Below are 25,080 nucleotides of genomic sequence, written 5' to 3'. Positions count from 1 at the left end.
GGGAGACCTGAAAGAAGCTCCTGGCTCCTGGCTTCAGATCAGCCCAGCTCTGGCCGTTGTGGCCATCTGGGGAGTGAACCAGTGGATGGAAGACCTCTCTCTACCTCTCAAATAAATAAATAAAAATGTTTAAAAAAAAAAAAAGTACAGGCCGGCGCCGCAGCTCACTAGGCTAATCCTCCGCCTAGCGGCGCCGGCACACCGGGTTCTAGTCCCGGTCGGGGCGCCGGATTCTGTCCCGGTTGCCCCTCTTCCAGGCCAGCTCTCTGCTGTGGCCAGGGAGTGCAGTGGAGGATGGCCCAGGTGCTTGGGCCCTGCACCCCATGGGAGACCAGGAAAAGCACCTGGCTCCTGGCTCCTGCCATCGGATCAGCGCGGTGCGCCGGCCGCAGCGCGCCGGCCGCGGCGGCCATTGGAGGGTGAACCAACGGCAAAGGAAGACCTTTCTCTCTGTCTCTCTCTCTCTCACTGTCCACTCTGCCTGTCAAAAAAAAAAAAAAAAAGTACACGTGGCGTGGCAAGCCGTGCGCAGGGGCCCCTGCCTCTGACAGGTGCTGTGTCACAGCACAGTGTCACCCTCTTCATGGCGCTCACCCTAGGGCCTGGAAAGACTGCCACGTGCCGCACAGACAGAGCTCTTCATGTTGGGGGTGGCAATCTGAGAGTTTACTTTAGTATATGATTTGTTTTTTAAAGATTTATTTATTTGAAAGTCAGAGTTACACAGAGAGAAGGAGAGGCACAGAGGGAGAGAGAGAGAGGTTTTCCGTCCGCTGGTTCACTCCCAAATGGCTGCAACAGCTGGAGCTGTGCCGATCCAAAGCCAGGAGCCAAGAGCTTCTTCTGGGTCTCCCATGAGGGTGCAGGGGCCCAAGCACTTGTGCCATCCTCCACTGCTTTCCCAGGCCACAGCAGAGAGCTGGACTGGAAGTGGAGCAGCCAGTCTCGAACCGGCGCCCATATGGGATGCCGGCACGGCAGGCGGTGTTTTTATCCGCTACGCCACAGCACCAGCCCCTATAATTTGTTTTAAAATGACAAATATACAACCAGTGCATGTTAGCCTAACTAATATATCTTAGCAAAACTGACTCATTTTCCAAATATGGAAACTTTAGTGAGAAGAGTGGCGTTATGGGGATTTTTGCCAATCTCCTCAGTGCCGTCCTCACAGTAAAAAGCTGGATTCTCCCCTGTGCTCTGTGCCATCCGGTGCTGGTATCACCCAGCCTCATTAATAATTTTTGGGTATTAATAATCGTGTGGGTTCTTGCCATCTATTCAAATAATAATTCTGAATATTGGCCCAAAATAGATCAGACAACATGGTACATTTTTAAGCGTTTTATTCCGTGAGAGAAATGCACAGGGAAGTGAGGGAGGATTAATTAAGGGAGAACGAAGTCTAGAAGCTAAGTTGGGTCCATTCCAGGCAGAGAGCGGGCCAGGAGCCACGTGGAGCGCGTCCGGGCAGGGTGGAGGCCAGCAGGCCACGCACCCCTGTTGGGTTCCTGAACCAGGACCCTGACAAGTCGAGATGCGCACCCCAAAGACTCAGATTCCAAACCAGTAGATGCAACACGCAAGAGGATTTATTCAGCGTCTGCGCAGACGGGCCTCTCGACAGCACAAAGCCATCCAAAGAAGAAGCCCCGAATAGTTGTTAGCCAGCATTTTTAAAGGGAAAAACCACACAATTTACTTAACACACACAATTTACACGCTAATTGGAGGGTTTAAATGATACACACACGATTCAAACACTGATTGGAGGATTTAAATGAGGGGGTTAGTGGCCGGAAAATTTTTCTGGCTATCGCCGGAGTCACTTTAAGACTTTAGGGTGGGATATCTGCTGCTGACAGAAGGTGCTCTGCAACTAGGAGTTATCGCAGAGCCTGGAGGTGGAGGCGGGGTGCCTGCTGCAAACCACATCTCAAGTGACAGCTGGTGCCTGGGGCTCTTTCTAGGAATTAGCACACTAAGTGGGGCAAAGGTTACTTCTAAGAACTAACTCACTAAGTAGGACAAAGGTCACTTCATCTGGGACAGAGGGGAGTGGCAGCAGGGAGGGGCCCACGGAGCTCCAGGCCTGCACTCCCCCAGGGCAGTGGCTGCCTTGCTCTGCTGAGTGACACCAATACCAGGTCCTGAAGAAAGTTCATGGAAGCGAATTAAAAGACAACGTGATTTTGGAGAAAAATTCTGAATTTCATGTTTGTGTTCCCCACGATGCACGTCTCCCATGGATTACAGGAACACCCCTTGACTGCATGAATTTCTAAGAGTTTTTGCACCGAAATAAACTTCTCTTTCAGTCTCGTTTTCCAGGGACTCCTGGAAGTCCCCTCATAGACGGTTGGGGGTGGGGGGTTGTCTCAGGGCTTCCCTGGTGCAGTCCTGGGGGCCTGCGCTGGTGTGTGGCGCAGACACAGCACTGCAGGCCTGAGGGAGCACCCCCCACCCAGAGTGCCTGCGAGGAGAAGCATCCGCCCGCCTGCACGGGGCCGGGACTTCCCATTGCCACCCACGGAGGCAGAAATCAGCTGTGGCCTTTAAAGAGGTGAAGACGTGAGGAAGAAGGTGTGGACGAGGCACAGCTGCACAGCAGGCCCGGGCAGCCTTGATCCCAGCTGCTTCCACAGGCAACCTAAAGGCTGACGGCTTGGCACTGTCACTTCAGAAGGGACCGCAGACAGCGTCAAGTGCGAGCCGCCCCCGTGTCGGGGGCAAGAGCCAGGCTGGCTGTCTCCAGGCTGCGGATCCCACGCCTGTGTGCCACACCACACAGCAGCGACACCGTGCTTTTCCTTACTTGAATTTTACAAGGCTTCACACAAGCAAGGCTGCTCTAGTTGCGGTGGGCACCTCCCAGGAGCCCCTGGTGGGGTGGCCATTGCCAGCGGTGGGGAGTGGGTGCAGCCTGAGGTCAAATGGGTGGAGCCAGTGAGGGCTACTCAGGGGTCGGAGTCGGCCCTGCTCTCGGAAGGTGCTCGCGTGGGTCCAGGAAGCCACGCCTTCCTTCCGGAACACCTGCCCGCTGGAAGGCAGGGGTTAAGGCAAAGCTGATCACAAATCCAAAGGCCCTACAGGAAGCTTGGGAAACCTCAGGGGTGACCCTGACCACACTGGACGGGAGGCCACACTGAGGATCTGTCAGGGCCGCTGTCCACAGTGGACAAGGCCCAGGCTGGAGTCCGGGGAAGCATCTCCTCATGTCTGGGGGACACGCCGGGCCTGCCCTCGGGCTCACTGGAGCTCATCCCCACGCCCCCGGGGCAGCTCGCCCGCCCGGAATTGTGTAGACAATGGAAAGTAGCTGTGGAGGGGAGGCCGTGGGCCATCTTTATTACGGTGATGTTTAAGGTTGGGGTCACCCTATCCTTTCTCTTAGATTTTTTAATTTCTTGGAGCAAAAGGCCACTGCTTTCTGTTAGAAATATTCCATTTTGGGGAAAACTGGAGAGCCAGACACTCCTGGGATTTGTTGACCCACCGAGTTCACGTTCGATCTGCCTGCGATATGAATTGTTGTTGGCTAAGGTGCTGGCAGGACCGTGCTGGCTGGAGTGCAGGGCACCGGCTGAGGTCACTTCTGGCAGTTACTGAACACAGGATTGAAATGAAGAGATTGTCACAGGGTCACGCCCCAGCACAGCCGCTTAGCCTTCTGTTATATTCTGTGGCTCGAGGCCAGACGCAGGTGCCTCACACAGCAAATTCTGCGAACCTTGAAAGAACACCAAGGCCGGAAATACATGGTTTTGTTTTACTCTAAGAATTTTTTACGTTTTATTTGTGGGATTTACTTTCAAATATTACCCAAAAAAAAAAGCATTTAGAAATGCCCCTGAAATCACAGAAGTGAACCAACCTAGTTAGACCTTGGTCTGTGTGAGTATTTAGACGTGTAGTTAAGTGTGTGGTCCCTCGAATCTGAGTGGTGGATACCGCATCCCCAGACGCGTTTTCCATAACACACTGAACCTGAGTGTTTGTCATCCAGAGACTTTGAAGTCGGTGGCCCACAGAGACACGGGGATGCAGGAACCATTTCCATCAAGCACAGATTTCTGTTTATTTCGGTGTGAAAAACTGAACCGTGTAGACGGGACCCATGGAGTCCAAGCAAGTGGATGAGACGCTTCACCGGTGGGCTTTTGTCCCGTGGGCACGTTAGACAAAGGCTGTCTGGTTGTCCGGCTTTCTGCCTGGGGTCGGTACACATCCGTTCCTGAGCGTGGCGGATCCACACCTGTAGAGGAATTCATTTCTGTCATTGCCGATCTGGCTTCCTGGAATCAGAGACGGCGCCTGAGGGTGGCTCACAACACCGAGTTAATTGTTGATTTCACCTTGGCCGGCACAAACAAGTAATTACCACGGAGCGTTCTTGTGGGGCACCTCCACCTCCGTGACCCTGCTGCGAGAGACAGAGGGAGCCCTCAGAAGTGTGTCATTGGCTAGCCCCGTGCAAGGTCTTTTCTGAAATCCTCCCGAGGCCCTGCCTCCCGCCCCTGCCTCCCTGTTCAGAGCGCAGGGCTGCGCTTGCATCCGTCTGTGTCTGTGGAACAAAGCGGAGAAGCAGCCCAGGTGTTCCCGGAAATCTGTGACATGGAAATCTCTGTCTCCGTGAGGGGTTTGATGTTTGCTTTTTGAACTTCAACTTGACATTGCCCTTCTGCTTTTGCCCCTCACTCCCTTTCACAAGAATGGCGTGGTGGTTAACATTCCACGCAGATTTCTGTGGCTTTTTGTTGTTGTTTTCTGTGTGTGCATGGGCTCTGTAAATACTGTGCAGGTTGAATGTGAAATCAGGCCCAGGGCTAACGTCGGCCCTGCGGGAGTGGCCGGGATTCGGCAGGCTGGGCGCTGGGAGCATCTGCCTCTTGAGCCGGCTTTTCGTTAGCGGCGGGAGGTGCAGAACAAGGGCGGATCCCAGTCCTTTCAGGGAGGGAGGTCACAGGCGCTCAGCCGAGTGAATGCTTGTTGACGTTGGGACTTTTTCTGCACTTGACCCTTCCGGCCGCCCTCACAGCAGCGCTGCCCCGGCTCCGTCAGTCGAGTGTTTGTGAACTTGTGCTTCGCTCCTTGAGAGACGTGAAAGTGCTCAGAGATGGAAACGAGAGGAAAGCAGCATTTATTCGAGGACCTGGAGACCTCTGCCGGCGAGTGCCTTGTGGAGCTGTTCCAGCTCCGTTTGTTGTGGAGCAGGACAGGGCAGCAGGTGGCCCCGGCACCCTGGTTCTCCTGCGAATCCGCGTACGGGTGCTCTGAAGCCTGAGGGAGCCGGGGCTAAGCCAGCTGCGGGGCGTGCCGAGGGTTCTCAGGAGCGTCTGCTGGTTAAACTCGGGTATCAGCTCTGATTCCTGGGCTTACGTTGATGGACTGTGCCCACAGAAATGGCCGTGAGCAGATGACATTCCGGAAGGAGAGCGGTGCTGTCTCCCGCGTGGCTGGGGGCTAGGGATCCCTACCTAAATGTGTTTACCATTCTACTTAACTGCAGAAGCTGTGCTTGTGGCAAGAGCTGGTGTTTGTGCGGAGTTTTGTTTCTGTGGGACACGGAATCGACACTGCCTTTGTAATCGCTGAGAATAAGGAAAGAAAGCAGTGGTGCTGCTTCCGTGGCATATAAACATGTGGTGTCATTTGGGTGGGGGCGGTGGAGAGCCCTGGCAGCGTGGGAATCGCATGCTGGCTTGAATTCCTGGAAGGTTCGGCAGACACCGGGACTCACTCATGTATCGGCATCTAGGGCCGTACTCCCGCAGACGGTATTCTGTGAGTACGGAATCTCTCCGTTACAAACAAGGACAGTGACAGTCTTCCGCAGACATTAGCTGTGCAGTGTGCGGTGTGAAGTGTGTTAGCAAAGTTCGTGGGAAGTGGAATTCTTTTGGTGCACAATGTTTGAAATCCAAGCGTAGCTTTTTCAGGATACACATTTTTCTGAAGAGGTCTTGTAGCTAGGAACAGGCTAAGCCATTCGGACAAAGCAGACGTGGAAAGCCAATAGCTTGAGTGAGAAGTCAGTTCTTCCCCGCATTGGCTCTCCAAACGCAGGCAGGCTTGCCTGGCCGCTTGGCTCCACCTGGCCCCTCAGGGCCCAGGGCTGGCAGGTCAGCCGTTCCGTTCCCTGCAGCTCCGCGCTCAGAGCACGAGGCTCTGTGGCTTGTCGGTGCTTTCCCACCAGAGAGAAGGGAAGAGACCAGGACGAGTGAATTGCCTGGAACGGACCCTCCCCACGCTCACGCACAGGCAACAGGATGAACCTAGCTAAGCCGTGACTGCTGGCGGCAAGGGAGTCTGGGAAACGCAGTGTTGCTGGGAATGTGGCAGCCGGGCCACAGGGCCAGGGCTGTGCTGGGGGCTTCCTCCCCTGAGTGGGTGCTGGGGGCTCTCTCCCCTGAGTGGGTGCTGGGGGCCTTCTCCTCCTGAGTGGGTGCTGGGGGCTTTCTCCCCTGAGTGGGTGCTGGGGGCTCTCTCCCCTGAGTGGGTGCTGGGGGCTCTCTCCCCTGAGTGGGTGCTGGGGGCCTTCTACCCTGAGTGGGTGCTGGGGGCCTTCTCCCCTGAGTGGGTGCTGGGGGCCTTATCCCCTGAGTGGGTGCTGGGGGCTCTCTCCCCTGAGTGGGTGCTGGGGGCCTTCTCCCCTGAGTGGGTGCTGGGGGCCTTATCCCCTGAGTGGGTGCTGGGGGCTCTCTCCCCCTGAGGGGAAGATCAGCAGTGCTTATCAAGGGAGCGGGTCAGAGACTTGGCACATAGATAATAGCATTTTTTCCTTTCTTGCTTGGGTATTAGAAGACCAGCAACACTGACCCCAGGAAACAGGGTGTGCCAGTAGGGGACCCTCACCCGACGTTGTTCTCTGTATACCTTCTCGAGAAGGAATTCTGTGGAGAGCCCTTTGCTTGCGTGTGATAAAAGCAGATTGAGTGTGCACTGAACACCCGCTCCCCTTTGCTTTTTCAACTGCTCTAGCCCAACCCAGCTGGATTCAAAAAATCAATGATATCCACGTGGCCATGGAAGAGAGTGTCTTTTGGGAATGTCGGGCAAACGGCAGGCCCAAGCCTACATACCGGTGGCTCAAAAATGGCGAACCGCTGCTGACTCGGGTAAGCGAGTGGACGGCTGTTGCATCCTCCCTCAGGGGTAGTGCAGCCCCACTGCTGTGGAAGTGGGACAGTGGTGAGCTGTTGGGAAAGGAGCACATGACTGAAGGTCAGTGCTAGTGGGAATAGTGGACGTGCAGGCAGCTGACGGGTGGACAGCATCCCTCACCCGGTCCCAGGCCTCATGCTGTGCAGCTCTGTATCGTGGCTTTGGTGCCCACACGTGGATGTCCACGGTTTACGGCAGAGTTAGCCGGAGCCTTGCAGCATGGACTCTGGCGCGTGCTAGGATCTTGTGTGGAGGAGGGTCCCGGTCCCACCCGCAGGGCCCGTGCAGGCGCTGCAGGACCCTGGGGAGTCCTCAGGGAGCAGGGGCAGGGAGGAGCACCCAGAATGAGGCGCATTCAGCTCCTCCCGAGCCGTCCCTGCCTCTCAGCTCCCCCGGCCCACACGCCTCTCATCTGCAGAAGCCAAACTCGGACGCATCGCTAAGAGCGAGGCTGGCCTTTCGCTTCCTGTGCACCACGTCAGGGGACGCCAGTGCCCAGACCCGCTCAGGTCCCATGAAGCATCCACCCAGCCACGTCAGAGCCCACGCCCAGCAGAAAACCAGCATGTCCTTCTCTGCTGCCGTGTTTCCCGTGGCCGGCTTGCGGAGGAGCAGGATTCGTCCCCACACGTGGGGAGATGGATGTGAAAGTGTGCGTCCTCAGGGTGGCGACTGGAAAAGGCCTCCCATGCAGGCTGCAACTTGGCTCCCTTCCGGGCGGCTGCCAGCAGATGGTCCTCGGCTTAAATCACACCGTCGACAGCAGTAAAGTCGGGGAAAGTTAAATTATTAATACGTACATTTTTGTTGCAAACCTCCACTGGTATTAATTATTTGCCCCCGAGAAGAATACAATCCTATTAACCTTCAGAGTGTCATCTGCTCATCATTTGACTGTCTTAATGCCTCTAAATGATAAAGTTGCCACGTCTCCACCACGTGCCCACAGTTAGCACAAAGCCTTGGAGTACAAAAGCATTTTCAATTTCAAGTTCATCTGTTTAGAGGAGGTATTAAGTAGCTTCACTATTAAATCAGTGAGAACTCAAGAGAATCCTACAATTTAAATTCCGTTTCCTAACTCGTGTCCTGGTCTTTGTGTTTAGCATCTGACCCGCCGCAAGTGCAGCTGACAGATAAATAGCCGCACATGGAAATGGGTGCAGGGTGGCTCTCTGCCTCCCGTGAAGTCCCCTCCACAGAGTGTGGAGCGATGTGCCTCGGGTCGCGGGCGTGGAAGGTCACTGTTTCTCTGCCCGCTCTTCTCGCACAGGACAGGATTCAGATCGAGCAGGGGACGCTCAACATAACCGTGGTGAACCTGTCGGACGCAGGCATGTACCAGTGCGTGGCGGAGAATGAACACGGGGCCGCCTTCTCCAGCGCGGAGCTCAGGGTCATAGGTGAGTCCTTCCCTGGCCAGGCGAGGAGTACACGTCTGAAGGTGACGACACGGCTGTGGTGCCGGGCCACGGTGTTTGCGCCCAGAGAAGGTGCAAGGTGGTCCCCAGGCCCAGGACACTGATGGAGAAGCGAGTCCTGCGGCCCCCACACTGTCGTGCCCACATCCCAGAGCAGCCCCGCCCGAGCTCACAGAGGGGGACCCCGCTCCCCTGGGGCTCATGCTCCTCCCTCCAGCGACCGCACTCCCGCCCTGAGCAGAGTTCCTCAAATGCTTTGGTGCAGACGCTGCCGTGGGGGTGGCCGGGGCAGTGGGCGTCGCTCTCCCACATCCACTCCCCAGACTGAACTGGGGGGGTCTGTCCTCCGGCCACACCCTTCGCCGGGCCCCCTGCCCTCTGCTCTTAGCCGAGTGAACCTTGCCCCCTGTCCTACCCGAGTGCCCCTGTCCTCCCCATGTGAACCCCGTCTGTTTTTTCCTGCTGAGGCTCCGACACACACTGCCTCCCCCTGCAGGCCCCTCCTGGCACACACTGCCTCCCCCTGCAGGGCCATCCTGGCTCACACTGCCTCCCCCTGCAGGCTCCCCCCTACACACACTGCCTCCCCCTGCATCCCCCCCCCTACACACACTGCCTCCCCCTGCAGGGCCATCCTGGCACACACTCTCTCCCCCTGCAGGACCCCCCCTATACACACTGCTTCCCCCTGCAGGCCCCTCCTGGCACACACTCTCTCCCCCTGCAGGCCCCTCCTGGCACACACAGCCTCCCCCTGCATGCCCCCCCCACAGCCTCCCCCTGCAGGTCCCCCCTACACACACTGCTTCCCCCTGCAGGCCTCCCCCAGCACACACTGCCTTCCCCTGCAGGCCCCTCCTGGCACACACTCTCTCCCCCTGCAGGCCCCCCCCCGGCACACACTCTCTCCCCCTGCAGGCCCCTCCTGGCACACACTCGCTCCCCCTGCAGGCCCCCCCCCAGCACACACTGCCTCCCCCTGCAGGGCCATCCTGGCTCACACTGCCTCCCCCTGCAGGCCCCCCCCGGCACACACAGTCTCCCCCTGCAGGCTCCCCCCTACACACACTGCCTCCCCCTGCATGCCCCCCCTACACACACTGCCTCCCCCTGCAGGGCCATCCTGGCACACACTGCCTCCCCCTGCAGGCCCCCTCCTGGCACACACTGCCTCCCCCTGCAGGGCCCTCCTGGCTCACACTGCCTCCCCCTGCAGGCCCCCCCTACACACACTGCTTCCCCCTGCAGGCCCCCCCAGCACACACTGCCTCCCCCTGCATGCCCCCCCTACACACACTGCCTCCCCCTGCATGCCCCCCCTATACACACTGCCTCCCCCTGCAGGCCCCTCCTGGCACACACTCTCTCCCCCTGCAGGCCCCCCCCGGCACACACAGCCTCCCCCTGCAGGCCCCCCCCCACACACACTGCCTCCCCCTGCAGGCCCCTCCCTGGCAGTTCAGCAGCTCCTCCCAGCACGGACCACCCCTCCTGTTACCCATGCCCTGCTGTTGCCCACCTCTGCTTCCCGGCAGACACCGGGTTGTGTTTTACGTTGACTCCCTGGGGCCACGCCCTGGGGCCCAGGTCCCTGACTGGCTGCGCTGGTCATCGTGCCCGCAGGACCGTGTGCAGGGGAGGCGCACGTCGCAGGCTCTCACTCAGCACTGCACACACTGGAGCACACGTGTGTTCAGCGCGTGACGCAGTGGAGAGATTTTTATGAAGTTGGTTCGTGAGTGAAGCACGTAACCGACGGCGTAGTGTGCGTGAGTGGGTGCATGGCTAGTCTGAAGGGCAAGGCCACCAGGTTGCAGGCGTCCCCTGGGGAAAGTCACGTTGTTTGTCTGTTAGGAGAAGAGAACAGAGCGAGTGTCGCTTTGTCTGGGCCTCCTGTGAGCATCAGCTTTTGGACGCCTGAGCAGACACAGCGCCCCCTGCAGTGGGCAGCGAGAACTGCGGTCTCCCCGGTGCAGGTCGGTGCTGACTGCGGGTCCTGGGGTGGAGCTCACCAGGGTCAGGCAGAAGGAGTTTCCTTCAAGCCACTTGTTCCCCTGCACATCAGCCGTCTGCAGGAGGAGCCAAACGCGTGGGCGTGGCTGAGTGAAATGGACCCAGTGCCCTTTGCCCCAAAGAGCCAGTGCTTGCTGGTTTGCAAGTTTGAGGACCCTTGCATAATTTTAAAAGATTTTATGGATTCTCATTAAAAATAAGCAAATTTGATAGTGACTGTGAAGAGGTGAGAAAAGCTATTAAATGATTTGTATCTGGAGCAGCTGCCTCTAGCTGAAAATAATCGTATAAATAGTTACTGATATGGACAGATTTTATAGATGCAAATGTAGATCCATGACAGTTCTGTGAAAAGTCTGTGAAAAGAGAATCAACGAGTCAGTGTATTTTGGTGTGAAAACAAATTGGAGTCCGTGCATGGTTTTCCACCGCTGTGTGTCCCGTGCACTTGGCGAGAGCCTTCAGAGATGCGGGATCAGTGTCGTCTCAGGGGTAGATGTGGATATATAGACCTAGGGACACATAGATACAGGTGGAGATAAGAGCACATGGAGAGATTTACCTATACCCAGGGAGATGCAGAGACGAGGTATCAGTGTAGCTGTAGGGACAGAGATAGGGAGATAGAGTAATACAGAGATGCAGCCACAGCAAGAGAGAGAGATGCAAGTACAGGTGTGGAGGTGCAGATACAGAGATGGGGCCAGACGTGCAGGTACAGATACGCAGGTGTGGAGACGGGGACATAGGTCCTACAGACATGCAGGTGTGGAGACGGGGTCATAGGTCCTACAGACATGCAGGTGTGGAGACGGGGACATAGGTCCTACAGACATGCAGGTGTGGACACAGGTGTGCAGATAGGAATGAGGATGGAGACATAGGTCCTACAGACATGCAGGTGTGGAGACGGGGTCATAGGTCCTACAGACGTGCAGGTGTGGAGACGGGGTCATAGGTCCTACAGACATGCAGGTGTGGAGGCGGGGACATAGGTCCTACAGACATGCAGGTGTGGAGACGGGGACATAGGTCCTACAGACGTGCAGGTGTGGAGACGGGGTCATAGGTCCTACAGACATGCAGGTGTGGAGACGGGGACATAGGTCCTACAGACATGCAGGTGTGGACAGAGGTGTGGAGATGTAGGTAGAGACATAACTCCAGGTACAGATATGCAGGTGTGGACAGAGGTGTGGAGGTAGGAATGGGGATGGAGACATAGGTCCTACAGATATGCAGGTGTGGACAGAGGTGTGGAGATAGCAATGGGGATGATGGGGGTGGAGACATAACTCCAGGCACAGACATGCGCTGGTCACTCTCGGGCAGACAGAACACCCGGCCAGCCCTATTCCAGGCTGTGGTGAGCGGCCTTAGTGAGGGCTCTGAGCTCTAGGGCACCCACCACTGTCGCTGGGCATGGAGACCCCTGAATCGGCCTCAGAGTTTCTGATCCGCTTAAAGCGTGTGCAGGCTCTCGCTTGAGAAACTAAGATGGAAACCTAGTGAAGGGCCAGTTTTGAAGATTCTTGATTAACTGAGATTTCCAAAAACTCTGCGAGTGTGAGCTGAAGGGTGGTGTTGAGTGGCCGGGGCCCCGGGCTCCCTCCTCAGTGGATGAGAGGGGAAACCCCGGCTGTGTTAAACACACGGGCGTCGCCACGGGTGGACACAGGACAGCTATCCCGTGACTGTCTTCTGCAGCCTCTGCTCCTGGTGGGACAGTGTCGCTCTGACTCTGGGGTTACTGGCTGTGTTAGAATCGTGACGAGGTTAAAGACAACAAAGAAAAACAAAGTGGAGGTGAGGTACTTCTGTGTAAGGAAGAAAAAAACTCCATCTCTAGCTATTGATCAAGAATGAGGCTCCCGGGGCTGGAGCGGGCACTCCCGCTGATGCTGACCATGGCCCTGAAGTTGTGAATAAGAGGCAGAGGACGCACGTATTGAATAGGCTCCACCTCCACGTGGTCCTGCGTGTCCTGGCTGCGGGCGTAATGTGCATGTACCGTATTTATATTTAATGTGCATGTTCCGTATTTATATTTAATGGACTGAAACTGCTGAATAATGAACCCAGGTGCTGGGGATTTACTCCCTGAGTGGACAGGGCTATGGAGAGATTTTCACTGTGAGGTCAGAGTATTAGAAGGTGCGTCCAAGACAGATGCCCTTGGCTGTGACCACCTGTCACCGGTGCCTGTCTCTTTCACAAGGCGGCTCCCCTGGACTTCTCGGAGGCGGGTTTCCCCATGAGACGGGCAGTTCCCTGGGTGGAGACACCACCCCCTCCCTCCCCCACTCCTGGGCGTGTGCTGAGATGGCAGAGAATAGAGTGTAGAGATCATCGGGAATCTCGCGTCTTCTCCAAGTGACGTAAAAACTGAGGGTAGCCAACGAAATCAGGTGTTTTATTGGTTAAAAAAATAAGAGCTTGTTCCAGTGTTACTTTCGGCTCGTGTCTGGCATTTGCGTCCGCTCAGTTCGATTGTCTCACTGGGAGTGGCAGTGGCTGACCAGACTGCCAGCCTTGTGGATGGCTGTGGTGCTCTACCCACGGTGCACACGTATGGTGGTCATGAAGCCGGCACATCCGAGGTCCCCCGAGCAGCCCCAGGCAAGGTTCAGTGCCTGTGAGGTCCTGGAGGAGAACTCTCCTGGGAAAACCTGCAGCAGGAAGGGAGACACCCAGCCTCAGGCCAGTCCAGCAGGCCATTTCAGGGGCAGGAATTGTCCTGCAGTTACCCCCGCTGTGAGACAAGGAGGCTGGCCTTGCAAAGCCCTGCCCGCTCGTCCCTGCCCTGCCCCTCCGTGAAGGTGGCCACAGTGAGGGGTGGGGCGGAATCCGCCCAAGCCCACTTGCCGAGAAGGGGGCAGTGCCGGGTGAGGAGCAGCCAGCAGCCAAGGCAGCCAGGGCCAGAGGGCAGGATCTAGGTGACAGGACCCCCGGCTCTGCCCAGAGGAGATCCCACTGGGCTGCTGTGTGGGAGGCCTCTGGCCCTGCAGGACCCACAAGGACACCCAGTGACTGGGATCCCGGAGACCATGCAGTGTGGGCTGAAAAATTAACCGGTTCATTTTGTACTGGTCCAGATGATTGGCTCCCAAATTAGAAAAACATTAGGGCTACACTGGAAGTTATTTCATGAGCCCTCTGCAGGCGCTCATCTGCGTCTCAGTCCCACTCCTAGCTGCGTCGCTGAGCCGGGGCACAAACACAAGGCGCCGGGTGTGGTCAGCATCCAGCGAGAGGATGCACGGCTGTCTCAGCCGGGCACGGCCACCCGGTGGGCGCTCTCCTTAGCTCCTCCTGAAGACTTAGGGCTGCCCTCGAACTGAGCTGTAGCCTGCCCGTCCCAGGAGGAGGACGTGTGGCTCCCTCACTGGGGAAACCAACAGACATGAGGGGAGGGAGCCGTGTGCAAACCGGAGACGCCTGCAGCGCCCTAGGACGTTTGCTCTGTTGCTAACCGGTGTCTGCGGCTAAGTCAGTAACACGGCTCGCGCAGAATCACCAGCCGGTTCCGTTCCCGGGGCTCTCGGGTTATCTGAAGAACTTGCTAATGTTCGGATGCCGTGGCGCGCGTCAGCTAACCCAGTTGCCGGGCCTGGCGCCCGCGCCTTAACCCTTCAGGCTCCCCAGGAGTGACGGCCGTGCTGAGTAAGCGTTGGCATCTGCGCCTCACCTGTTCAGACCAGAGGGCACCAGGGTCCCCGAGTGCTGGGTCACGCTTGGCCGCGCGTCACCATCACCTGCAGGAGCGGAGCCCTGGGGTCTCCCAGGCAGGATTTCAGGGGTGGGGCCTGAGAAACTGCATTTCCAGTGGGGTCCCGGTTGTGGCCAGGAACCCACGTGGAGAATCCGTGCTAGCCCAGGAACGGGTCCTGCAGGGTCTTGTCTCTAGAAGTCGGACGTGGTCTCCTGGGTCCTGCAGAGGTCTTGTCTCTAGAAGTCGGACGTGGTCTCCTGGGTCCTGCAGAGGTCTTGTCTCTAGAAGTCGGACGTGGTCTCCCGGGTCCTGCAGGGTCTTGTCTCTAGAAGTCGGACGTGGTCTCCCGGGTCCTGCAGGGTCTTGTCTCTAGAAGTCGGACGTGGTCTCCCGGGTCCTGCAGGGTCTTGTCTCTAGAAGTCGGACGTGGTCTCCCGGGTCCTGCAGGGTCTTGTCTCTAGAAGTCGGACGTGGTCTCCCGGGTCCTGCAGGGTCTTGTCTCTAGAAGTCGGACGTGGTCTCCCGGGTCCTGCAGGGTCTTGTCTCTAGAAGTCGGACGTGGTCTCCCGGGTCCTGCAGAGGTCTTGTCTCTAGAAGTCGGACGTGGTCTCCCGGGTCCTGCAGAGGTCTTGTCTCTAGAAGTCGGACGTGGTCTCCCGGGTCCTGCGGAGGTCGGACGTGGTCTCCCGGGTTCCGCAGGGTCTTGTCTCTAGAAGTCGGACGTGGTCTCCCGGGTTCCGCAGGGTCTTGTCTCTAGAAGTCGGACGTGGTCTCCTAGCGGAATCTCTCCTCGGCATCGCAAATCCTCCCCTGGGAGGCGTGGCTGGGGCCTGCGTTTCCCCCACACATGAACACAGGCACACGAGAGGCGGCGCCGGGTGCCATGGTGTGGCCTGGCTGGCTTCACATCAGCCGGGCAGAGGTTGGACACAGAGGGACAGCAGCAGAACCGGTCCTCAGGTCGGTTCAGAGGGGTGGAGCCCAGCGCAGCCGGACCCTCCCGGAGCACCAAGCCCTGCCCTGCCCTGCACTGGTTCCAGGTCCACTCCTCTGGACCACGCCCGTCACGTCCTTTGCTGAAGAGGCCGCCGTCAGCGGTCAGCTCGGTCAGCTCCCCTTGCGGGAGCAAAGCTGCGATCCTTTGCACTGAACAGTGTCTTCTGTCAGGTGGGGGCGACCGTCCTCCCACGCACGACCCCCTGCCGTGGCGTCCACGAGTCCAGCGCCATTTTGAACCAGTCCCCGACCACTGTGGTTTAAATGCGTTTATTCCTCTCTTTCACCTCACGGCTCTGTGGATCAGTGAATGAATAAGCCGGAAGTAACCCCCCCTCCCCGACCTGGCAGCGTTTCGGTGGCCTAGCCCAGGAGATTGGACTCACTGTTCTAGAAGCTTCTGTGGTGGGAGGGACTAAAGCTGTGATGCAGGAGACACAGCCCGAGTGACACACAGGCCAGGGCCCCTCGTGAGCCCCAGGGCACTCCAGCCTGCACCAGCACTCCGCACTCAAGCCTCCTCCCCAACACAGTCTAAGGCCACCCGGATAAATCTCCAGCTCCAGACCCCTCCCCAGAGAGGGGAAGACAAGAGCAGAAAGGTGCTTCCAGTATAGGGACCTGGGGTGTGTGGGGGGTGGGGGACACCACCCCAGAGAGTGGCCTGACCTGTGCCTCAGCCCAGGTGCGCCCTGGCCGAGGCAGCAGGTGCAGCCTGAAGGCCGGCTGAGCACACCCGCGGCCACCCTGGATCCGCCCAGCGTCCAGGCTGCGGCGGCACAGACGCTAGGGGGCGCTCAGCACCGCGGCTGCCCAGAGCACAGAGGGGCGCGGCCAGGGTCCCCCAGCCTCTGAGTGGCCCACTGTAAGGAAGCAGGCCCGAGACCAGGAGAGCCGCCTGCCTGTTCAGGAGCTGGCGTCCTGGCTGAAGAGCCCAGGGCTGTGCAGAAGCAGGGAGAGATGAGCAAACCAGAGCCTCAGAGCACGGGGCCCGAGTTCCCAGGGGTCCGGATTAATCGCTGCAAGAAATAACAACAGTGCGCATTGCACTGAAGGGGGCAGAGGGGCCGCCGTGCGTGAGCACACGGGGGCTGTCCGTGGAGAGGGAGGACAGCAGACGCTGGGGCTGCAGGAGGCAGCGTGGGGGGCAGGGGGAACAGGGAGGAGAGGGGAAGCCCCGGTGCCTGTGGGTGCTGCGGGGGTCCCAGAGGAGCAGACAGGGAGGGGAGGGAGAGAAGTGAACTGGGTAAAAACTTGCACGGCTCGGCACGCTGAAGGAGCTCGGGACCGTGAGCCGCGGTGCTGCGCGCACGAGGTCGGGACCGAGGGGTCCGGGAGGAGGCAGAGGACGGAGGCTGCACGGGGAGGCGCTGTGGGCGTCCGCGGGTTCAGCGGAGACTGGGGGCTTCCGGGGGGCGGGCGGCATTTTCCACGTGTTGGGAGAGAAAGTCCGCGGCCAGGAATGCTGCCCCCGGCACAGCTGTCCGGAGTGACCGTCCCGGGCCAGCGAGCGCCGAGGGAGATCTTGGCCTCTGGGTTTGCTGCACGGAGATCCCGGTGAGAGTCCTCTGGGTCCAGTGACAATATAGTGGGAAAATGTGAAGCTCTCAGGGAAGGGTAAATGTGTAAAAACATGGAATCTGCAACGATTGTAACGTGGGTTCCGAAATAGACATAGTAAGAAATTTTACAGCGAAAGCACAATACTAACCATGGTGGGAGTTTCATATAGGAAGAGTGAATTATGTAATTGGTAAGATAAAGTAGAAGACGACATGTAAGGGGTAAAGGCTTCCTGTTGGCTGAAGCTGCCGTGAGAGTCACAGAAATCTAGACTGTGCACAGGGAAATCAGGTGGCAGTGAGGACGCCACTAAAAGGACAAACCCAGGAAACACAGAAGAAATCATAAAGACGCAGAAAGGTGACTAAGAAACCCTACAGGACACGGGGCAAACAAGGGACTAACTGACACGTCTGAGTTCCTCCCTGTCAGTAATCGCGTAAAGTGCAAAATTGGTTAAGTGCCCAAATTAAAATACCGGGGGTGAGCGACGGTTTTTTAAGCAAAGCCAGGATCCCACTGTTTCTGTCTGAGGAGACTCCCTTGGATCCAAGGACACGCACGAGCTGCAAGTGTGGGAATGGAGACGCTCTTCCGTAGAAACCAGGGCGAGAGCAGGAGTGACTGCAGACACAGTAGACGTTGAGAGGAACTGTCAGAAACCCAAGACGTTGCGTGGTTACGCAAAGTGCTGCTTCCCTGGAGTGAGGGCAGTGACAGGCAGGTGCACCGGCCATCACAGCCTCCCAGCGTGTGAAGGACACAGGGGCTTGGGCAAATGCAGAGCGGCACAGCGGTGGCCGTCCCCGTGCCCCCTTGGGTGTGGGTAGAAGCGGACAAAGGATCGTGGGAGAAACAGCGTCTGAACAGCGCAGTGGACCAGTTGTACCTGAGACACACCTACGGAGCCCTGCCCAGTGATAACAGAATCCACAGACTTCTGAAGCACACAGAGCACCCTCCAACAGAGAGATCATCTGCGAGGCTACAGAAAATCTCAAAACATTGAGGAACATGGAAATCAGAGAGCATCGTCTGTGACTGCAATGGAATGAAACTAGAAATCGATAGCAAAGAGAAACAGGAAAATCCTCAGATGCATGAAAATTAAACAACTGATTCTTACACAACCAATGGATCAAAGAAGAAGTCTCAGAAGAATTTTTAAAATACTTGGAGACAAATGGAAATGAAAATGTAAGATTTCTAAAGTTAGAGACATAGCAAAAGCAGTACTAAGAGGAATGTTAATAGTGATAAACGCTGACATTAAAAAAAAAAAAAAACAAAACAAAACAAGAATGGGGCTGGTGCTGCGGCTTAGCAGGTAAAGCCACTGCCTGCAATGCCAGCATCCCATGTGGAAGCTGGTTTGAGTCCTGGCTTCTCTACCTCTGATCTGCTGTGGCCTGGGAAGGCAGTAGAGGATGGCCCAAAGCCTTGGGCCCCTGTGTCCACGTGGGAGACCTGGAGGAAGCTCCTGGCTCCCGGCTTTGGAGTAGCACAGCTCCAGCCATTGCTGCCATCTAGGGAGTGAACCAGCGGGTGGAAGACCTCTCTCTCTCCCTCCCTCCCTCCCTCCCTCGCTCTCGCTGCCGCTGCCTCTCTGTAACTCTGCCTTTCAAATAAATAAATATCGATTTTTTGAACAGATCAACACACTTACCAACTTTTGGTATACTAAGAAAGAAGACCCAAATGAATAAAGCCGTAAGTGAAAGGGACAGTGCTGTGTGACTGGTAGCACAGAAATAAAAAGGTTTATGAGAGACTACCATAACAGCAAATTAGATAAGCTAAAAAAACAAAGATAAATTGCTGGGTGCTACAGCCTCTTGAGGCTGAGTTACAGACACAGACTGAAGAGACCAGCCAGAACAGGGGAGAGCAGTCATTTAAACCCTCAACAAAAAAGCTCAGGACAAAATGTTCCATTGGAGAATTTTATCACACCAGAACTCTGCACACCCTTCCCAAGAATTAAGGGACAGGGAACACATCCAGACGCCTCCTCGGAGCCCAGCGGTACCCTGAAAACCGACCCAGGAAGAAACACAGGAAGATAACGGACCAGAATCTCTATTATTGATGCAGAAGTCTCCCCCAGAATACTTGCAAACTGAATTCAGTAGCACATGGACAGGAGTCTTCACCATGACACGTGGGATTTGTCCCTGGACTGCAAAGATGGTTCAACACCTGAAAATCAGGCTGTGTAATTCCCACTTGAACAGAACAAAGGACAGACCGCAGGATCCGCTGCACGGATGAGGAGGCAGCGTTTGACAGACTTAGTGTCATCTCATGACAACTTTCAGCGAAGTCAGATTAGAAGGAAACGACTTCAACCTAATAAAATACGTGCGTCCTGCTCAGCAGTGGAAAACCGGAAACTCCCTTCAGTATCAGGACCGAGGCAAGGATGAGCCTGCGCCTCAGCCAAAGCAACTAAACAAGAAAAGGAAAGTGTCTGTCTGTAGGTGACGTGATCTTATATGCAGACAAATCTAAAGTATCCATCAAAAAAAAAAAAAAAAAAACAGGGTTAAAACTAATGAACTACGTCAGCAAAGTTGCAGGATGAAAATATGAACAAATTAATGTTTCTATACACTAACAATGGCCAATGCAAAAAAATTAAGAAAATAATTCTATTCATAATAGCGTTAGAAAAAAAAAAAAACCTGAGGAATAAACCTAACCAAGGAGGCAAAGACTTGTGCACTGGCCGGCACCGCGGCTCACTAGGCTAATCCTCCGCCTTGCGGCGCCGGCACACCGGGTTCTAGTCCTGGTCAGGGCGCCGGATTCCGTCCCGGTTGCCCCTCTTCCAGGCCAGCTCTCTGCTGTGGCCAAGGAGTGCAGTGGAGGCCATCCAAGTGCTTGGGCCCTGCACCCCATGGGAGACCAGGAGAAGCACCTGGCTCTTGGCTTCGGATCAGCGCTGTGCACCGGCTGCAGCGCACCAGCCGTGGCGGCCATTGGATGGTGAACCAACGGCAAAGGAAGACCTTTCTCTCTGTCTCTCTCTCACTGTCCACTCTGCCTGTCAAAAAAAAAAAAAAAAAACTTGTGCACTGAGAACTGCAAGACACTGGGAAAAGAAGTCAAGGAAGATGTAAGGAAATAGGAACGTAGCTTGTGTTTTGGGGTTGGGAGAGCTACTGTTGTTCACATGCTCATTCCGCTCAGAGCAGAATCCGTGCAGTCCCCACAAAACCCCACAGGAATTTCTTTAGCAGAAACAGAAGAACATGCTAAATCGCTGTATGTATTCTCCAGGGGCCCACAAGTCGTCAAACCTTTTTAAGAAAGCAAAGTGGAAGGCAAAACATAACCTGATTTCCACACGGATCACGAAACACCGTAATCGCAGGTGTGCTCTTGGCATAAAGGGAAACGTAGAGACCAACCCAGCACAGTGGTTAGCATCTGTGTGTGGCCAAACGGTCTTCCACAGGGAAGCCAGGACCACACCGGTGAGACCACCGCAGCCAGTGATGCCAGGAGGGCACACGTGCCGCACAGCCGGAGCCTTCCCGCACACCGCACGTGCACATCAGCGCACAGAAGCCTGAAGACCGGGAACCAGGAAGCAGGGACAGCCCAGGACGTTGTGTTTGGGAGTCTTGCATACGGCACCGAAAGCGTAGGCATCCAGAAACATGGAGAAAAGGGACTGTGTCAAACCTGAACGCCCGGGCGGCAGAAACAGCAGAGCAAAGTGGAAGCCTACAGGATGGGAAACGGATTTTCAAACCACATCCCTGTCGTACTCAGAATATGAACGGAGTCCCACAGCTCAGCGACAAATCCCAGCCCGATCGGAAACCAGACGCAGACTCAAGTCGACATTCTCCAGACGACATATACAGATGTGCAACAAGTGCATGAAGAGGTTCTCCGCCCATTCATCAGCGGGGAGGTGCAGACCAAAGCCACAGTAAGGTGTCACCTCGCCCCAGATACGGTGGCCGCTATTAGAAAATACGGACAACAGTAGGTGCTGGTCAGGGTGTGGAGAGCTTGGGACCCTTGCAGCTGCACACAGGCTCAGCTGGGAGGGCAGTGGAGGGAGGAAACCGGAACTCGTGCGCCGTGAGTGGCAGTGTTGAATAGCTGCATGCGGTATAGAAAACTTAGAAAAGTACACACAGAGGGTGGGTGCTCGGCCTAGTGGTTGAGAGAACGAGCTCCTGTCCGCTCGTTCACTTCACAGATGCCCACAGTGACTGCCCCGGGCGGGACCAGAGCCAGGAGCCAGGAGCTCAGTGCAGGCCTCCATGTGGGTGGCAGGGCCTGACTGCTGAGCCACCCCCTGACGCGTCCCAAGTTTCAGGACAGCAGGAAGTGGGGCACATTCTGCTGTGGGGTGTGCAGGAAAGAGGAGAGCGTGCGGGTTCTGCAGAGTGAGCCCGTGACCGGGGAGAGCTGGGCTCCCCGGGCCACCTGCACCGTCCCCTGTGCTCTGCGTGTGTTTTGGTACAGGTGGGGAGAGGCAGTTCTGTGCTGCAGCTGCCCCTCTGTCTCCCCGCTCAGCGCTCAGCGGCTTCTCCTTGGTAGCTTGAAGTTGCCAGCAAGCGAGTATTTGCACCCCAGGCATTGGTGGGTGCTGCACGCCGAGTCCCTGGGTGCTGTTTAGAGAGCCCGTTGTTAAGCTCCTGCCATCAGGACTCCGGGGTGATTCTGCCTCACTGGGTGACGGGTCCTTCCTCATCCGGCCTCATCTCTGGACCCAGGCCAGGAAGTTAAAGACGGCCTGGGGGAGAAAGGCGGTGATTGGCAGGCACAGCGCCCCGTGAAGGGCATCTCCGTGAGGACTGCGTCTCCGAGTTCCCCCCTACGGGTTCCGTGAGTCACATCTAATGTGTTTGCAGCACGGTGCTGGTCCAGGAATGTGGAGGTCCATGGTGTAAGTTCCCACCTTCAAGGAACTCGAGCCTAATCATAGTTACCAATAAAAACAAGAGCTACCACTCCTTAACCCCGGGAGTTTCAGGAATTGTCATTATCACAGTTGGGTGACTCTCCCATTCATGTAACAAAGGGTTCATAGTCAGTTATGAGACATCGCAATACACACTACTGGCCTGACCAAAGACGCGCATTTGTATGGGTTTAAGACACTGCAGGTACAGTGAGATATCACCAGTTTAGACTCACATAGATCAGTGTGAATACATATTTTTAAAAATGTGTGCTGTCACTCTGTTTTTGTAGATGGGATAGGCCAGAGGAAGCTAACAAGGGTTTAGCAGCTGAAATGCCCTTTGCAACGTGATGTGAGAGTGATTTTTAATCACATTTTAATCACTGTACAAGAATGGAGTTCTGAAATGCTTTTAAGGTGCTTTTCTTGGACAAAGAAAGCGGTTCCACCCATGTTTACATAATTAATTTTTGGCTTCCCAAACCAAAAAGGCAGTGCAGAGCCTGCTTGTTGGCAGCGGGAGCGTCCCGAGGTGCTGCAGTGGTGCCTGTGCTGTGTTTGTCAGTTTGCCAGGAACCTGTGGTGCGGCGTAAAGACGTGTCTCTCCCCAGCCCCTCCGCGGCCGGACGGCTCAGCAGTGGAAGGAGCTGCCGGCGCACACCCACCTGCTGGATGTCCAGGGCAGACCCGGGAGGCTGCATCCTGCATGACTGCACAGTTCCATAGAAGGCGTCATCCTCAAAATGACAAGATTCTAGGGACAGGGAATCGTGGTCTCGGGCTCGCAGAGGGCTCGGGACTGCAGTGGAGGGGCAGCCTGAGGAGGTCCTCCCGCACTGGGAGTCCGTCTCCATCTCTCCTGCTTGATTGGATCCATGCGGCTCGAGGGCGTAGAAGTAGACGCACACAATGTGCCCTCGGTCCTTGCTGCGGTCTGCTTCTGTATCGCGTTTGCACGGGCTGTAAGTGGTGTGGAAACTGGGTGAAGGGTCTTTGAAACGTCCTGCCTGGGCTTCTATTTCAAAATAAAAAGTTCTCTTTTTTCAATCTCTGGCTCTAAGACGTTTTGCAGCACGAAGTCCCCTGCTGGCAGTGGGGGCAGGGGTGCAGAGGGGCAGGGAGGCACGAAGCGTGTACGCGGGGCACATGTGTGTGCTGGGAACGTCGGGAACCACGCACGTGTGGTCCCACGTAACCCTCGACTTGTGACTGGAAGCGGGATCTTTCTGTCGGGTGAGAACTTGCCCAGGGGGTCGGAGCCCTTAAGCGCAGAGCGGCCGTGCTGGGAGACCACTGGAGCACGGACCAGCACAAAAGGGCGTGGCCTCGGATACATCAAGGGACACAGGACGCTGATTCCGGAATGAAGTCAGAGGCCTGTTGAGCGTCTCATTCCTGATCGGAGAGGGCTCCTTCGCAGTCTGCCCTTCTGGAGCGACGGACCGAGGAGGAGGAAGCGTTGCAGGGTCGCCTGCCTCTGGACAGCATCTCCCGGCCAGCCAGGAGCAGCCTGGGGCTCTCAGCTGACCCCAGCACCTTCCCCGCAGGGGCTGCAGTACTCGCGGTAACGCCGTCACCCTGGGCTGGCTTTTGTGGAGCCGTGTGGTAAGAGTAACAGATACCATGCGATGGTTAAAATAATACGGGGCTCAGCAGCCGCCGCCTTCTCCATCAGCCGGTCTCCCAGAGGTGCGTCCACAGCCCAGCTGTGACAGGACCGCTGCACGAGTGTCCTCTGCAGTAGCACAGTGAAACAGCGACGTGCCGGCCGGGCACACCCAGCAAAGGACGCACGGTCCCACTGCCTCATGGGAAAGACGCGGAATCTCCAGTGTCCAGGGTTCCACCACTGCTTAAAATACCCTTGGTGTGGGTCCGAGTCATTTGGGTGAAAACCGATGTGCACTGCCTAGAAGACGTCTCTTGGCCAGACCTTTCTCGTAGGCAGCGGGATCAGTTGATAAGGGAGAGCTGGTGCCCTCATTCCAACACTGGGCAGGTGGCGCCCTCTAGTCGTCCACGTGAGAATTACTACCTGTCAGGCGCCTTCGAGGACGTCCGGGTGTCTGCACTACAGACAGAAGTATTTAGACCGCTGACGCTGTCCTTCCTGAACTGTGGGGAGGTTGCTGAAGTCCCAGCTTCCGTGGGCATTAGTTTCGGAAGTGCCAGCCAGGGCTGGGCTTTAGCAGTCCCCAGGAACCTCGGAGACCTCATTCTCCGTGTCAGACTGAACACATTCCACCTTTCCTTCCAGCCCCTCCTGGGCCAGTGTTTGGGGAGCAGGATGAATGTGAGGTCTAGTTAGGAGAAAGGGTGCCAGACACGGTCACCGTTGGCAGCCTGCCCTCCAGCGTGCCACAGTGCGTGCTGACGGCCGCCGCCGCGAGCCGGCTGACGTGCAGGGAAGCAGGTTGAGCAGGCAGAGGGGAGAGATGCGCACGCATAGCTGCATTTTCACAATGAGGAGTTCCAGAGAGCCTGCTCTTCAGACATCCACGAGGTGGATGCACAGAGGTGGCATGTCACAGACAGCTGAGACGAGCGCGTGTGCCTCTGTGTGTCTGACGCATGCCATTCCCGATCCTATAGAGGGAGTACGTGGGGTTTTGACAGACACGCTCACGTGTTGTGCGCCGTTTGATTTATGTAAACTCATTTCAGGTGCAGCTACAGGGTCCCTTCCAGATGAGAAATGCCTGCCTGGGCCGATAAAAATACATGTGTGTGGAAGGCTACAGTCTTAAGAAGGGTTTTACGTGATGCAGATTTGTAACTCTACAAAATACCTTAAAAAAAAACCTTCTGGATGACTTTGTTTTCCACGTTTTTGTATGAGTTTGGTTGTTTACCTAAGAGGAGTCTGTCCTGCTGTAACTCGTCTGTGTGGTGGAAATTCACTTCTCTGGGGTTGATCCGCGGGGACTGTGGCTCTAACACAGACACGGGGCTGCTGCTCAGAGGCAGCCCCTCCCACAACTCTCATCACACAGATCGTCCCGGACAAGGGGGGGCCCTGCTGCCCACGGTGCCCGCCCACCCCTCCTCGTCCTCCTAGGGCAGATGGGCCTTGCACGAGAGAGTGGCTCATCCCTGCATTCCTGCTCTGGGAACAGGCAGCACTGCTCTCACAGGGCCGCACGTGCGCCCCCTGCTGTCCTGTCCCCCGTGGCGACGTGCAGTCACGCAGCCGCGTCTCGAGGGTGGATGTGATTTGCCTTGTCACCACGCTTTGTGTTTAACCATGTTCAGTATGCGCGAGTGTGGACATCGCTTTTGTT

At 56.5% G+C, this 25,080-nt stretch overlaps 1 protein-coding gene across 7 annotated transcripts in view; it reads left to right on the top strand.

Annotated features, from left to right (window-relative positions):
• The window catches only part of CNTN4 (contactin 4), a 734,964-nt gene that overhangs the window by 603,348 nt on the left and 106,536 nt on the right, over positions 1 to 25,080 (top strand). For all 7 annotated transcript variants that reach the window (XM_051831896.2, XM_051831894.2, XM_051831892.2 and 4 more), the window contains 2 exons: positions 6,982 to 7,118; positions 8,438 to 8,567. In XM_051831896.2, the coding sequence (XP_051687856.2) occupies positions 6,982 to 7,118; positions 8,438 to 8,567 (267 nt within the window). The remainder of the gene's footprint in view (positions 1 to 6,981; positions 7,119 to 8,437; positions 8,568 to 25,080) is intronic.

The sequence above is a fragment of the Oryctolagus cuniculus genome, chromosome 10 (assembly GCF_964237555.1).
Source record: "Oryctolagus cuniculus chromosome 10, mOryCun1.1, whole genome shotgun sequence".
Taxonomy (NCBI): Eukaryota; Metazoa; Chordata; class Mammalia; order Lagomorpha; family Leporidae; genus Oryctolagus; species Oryctolagus cuniculus.
Note: the sequence above shows the minus strand (reverse complement) of the source record. Positions and strands in the feature narration are given on the sequence as shown.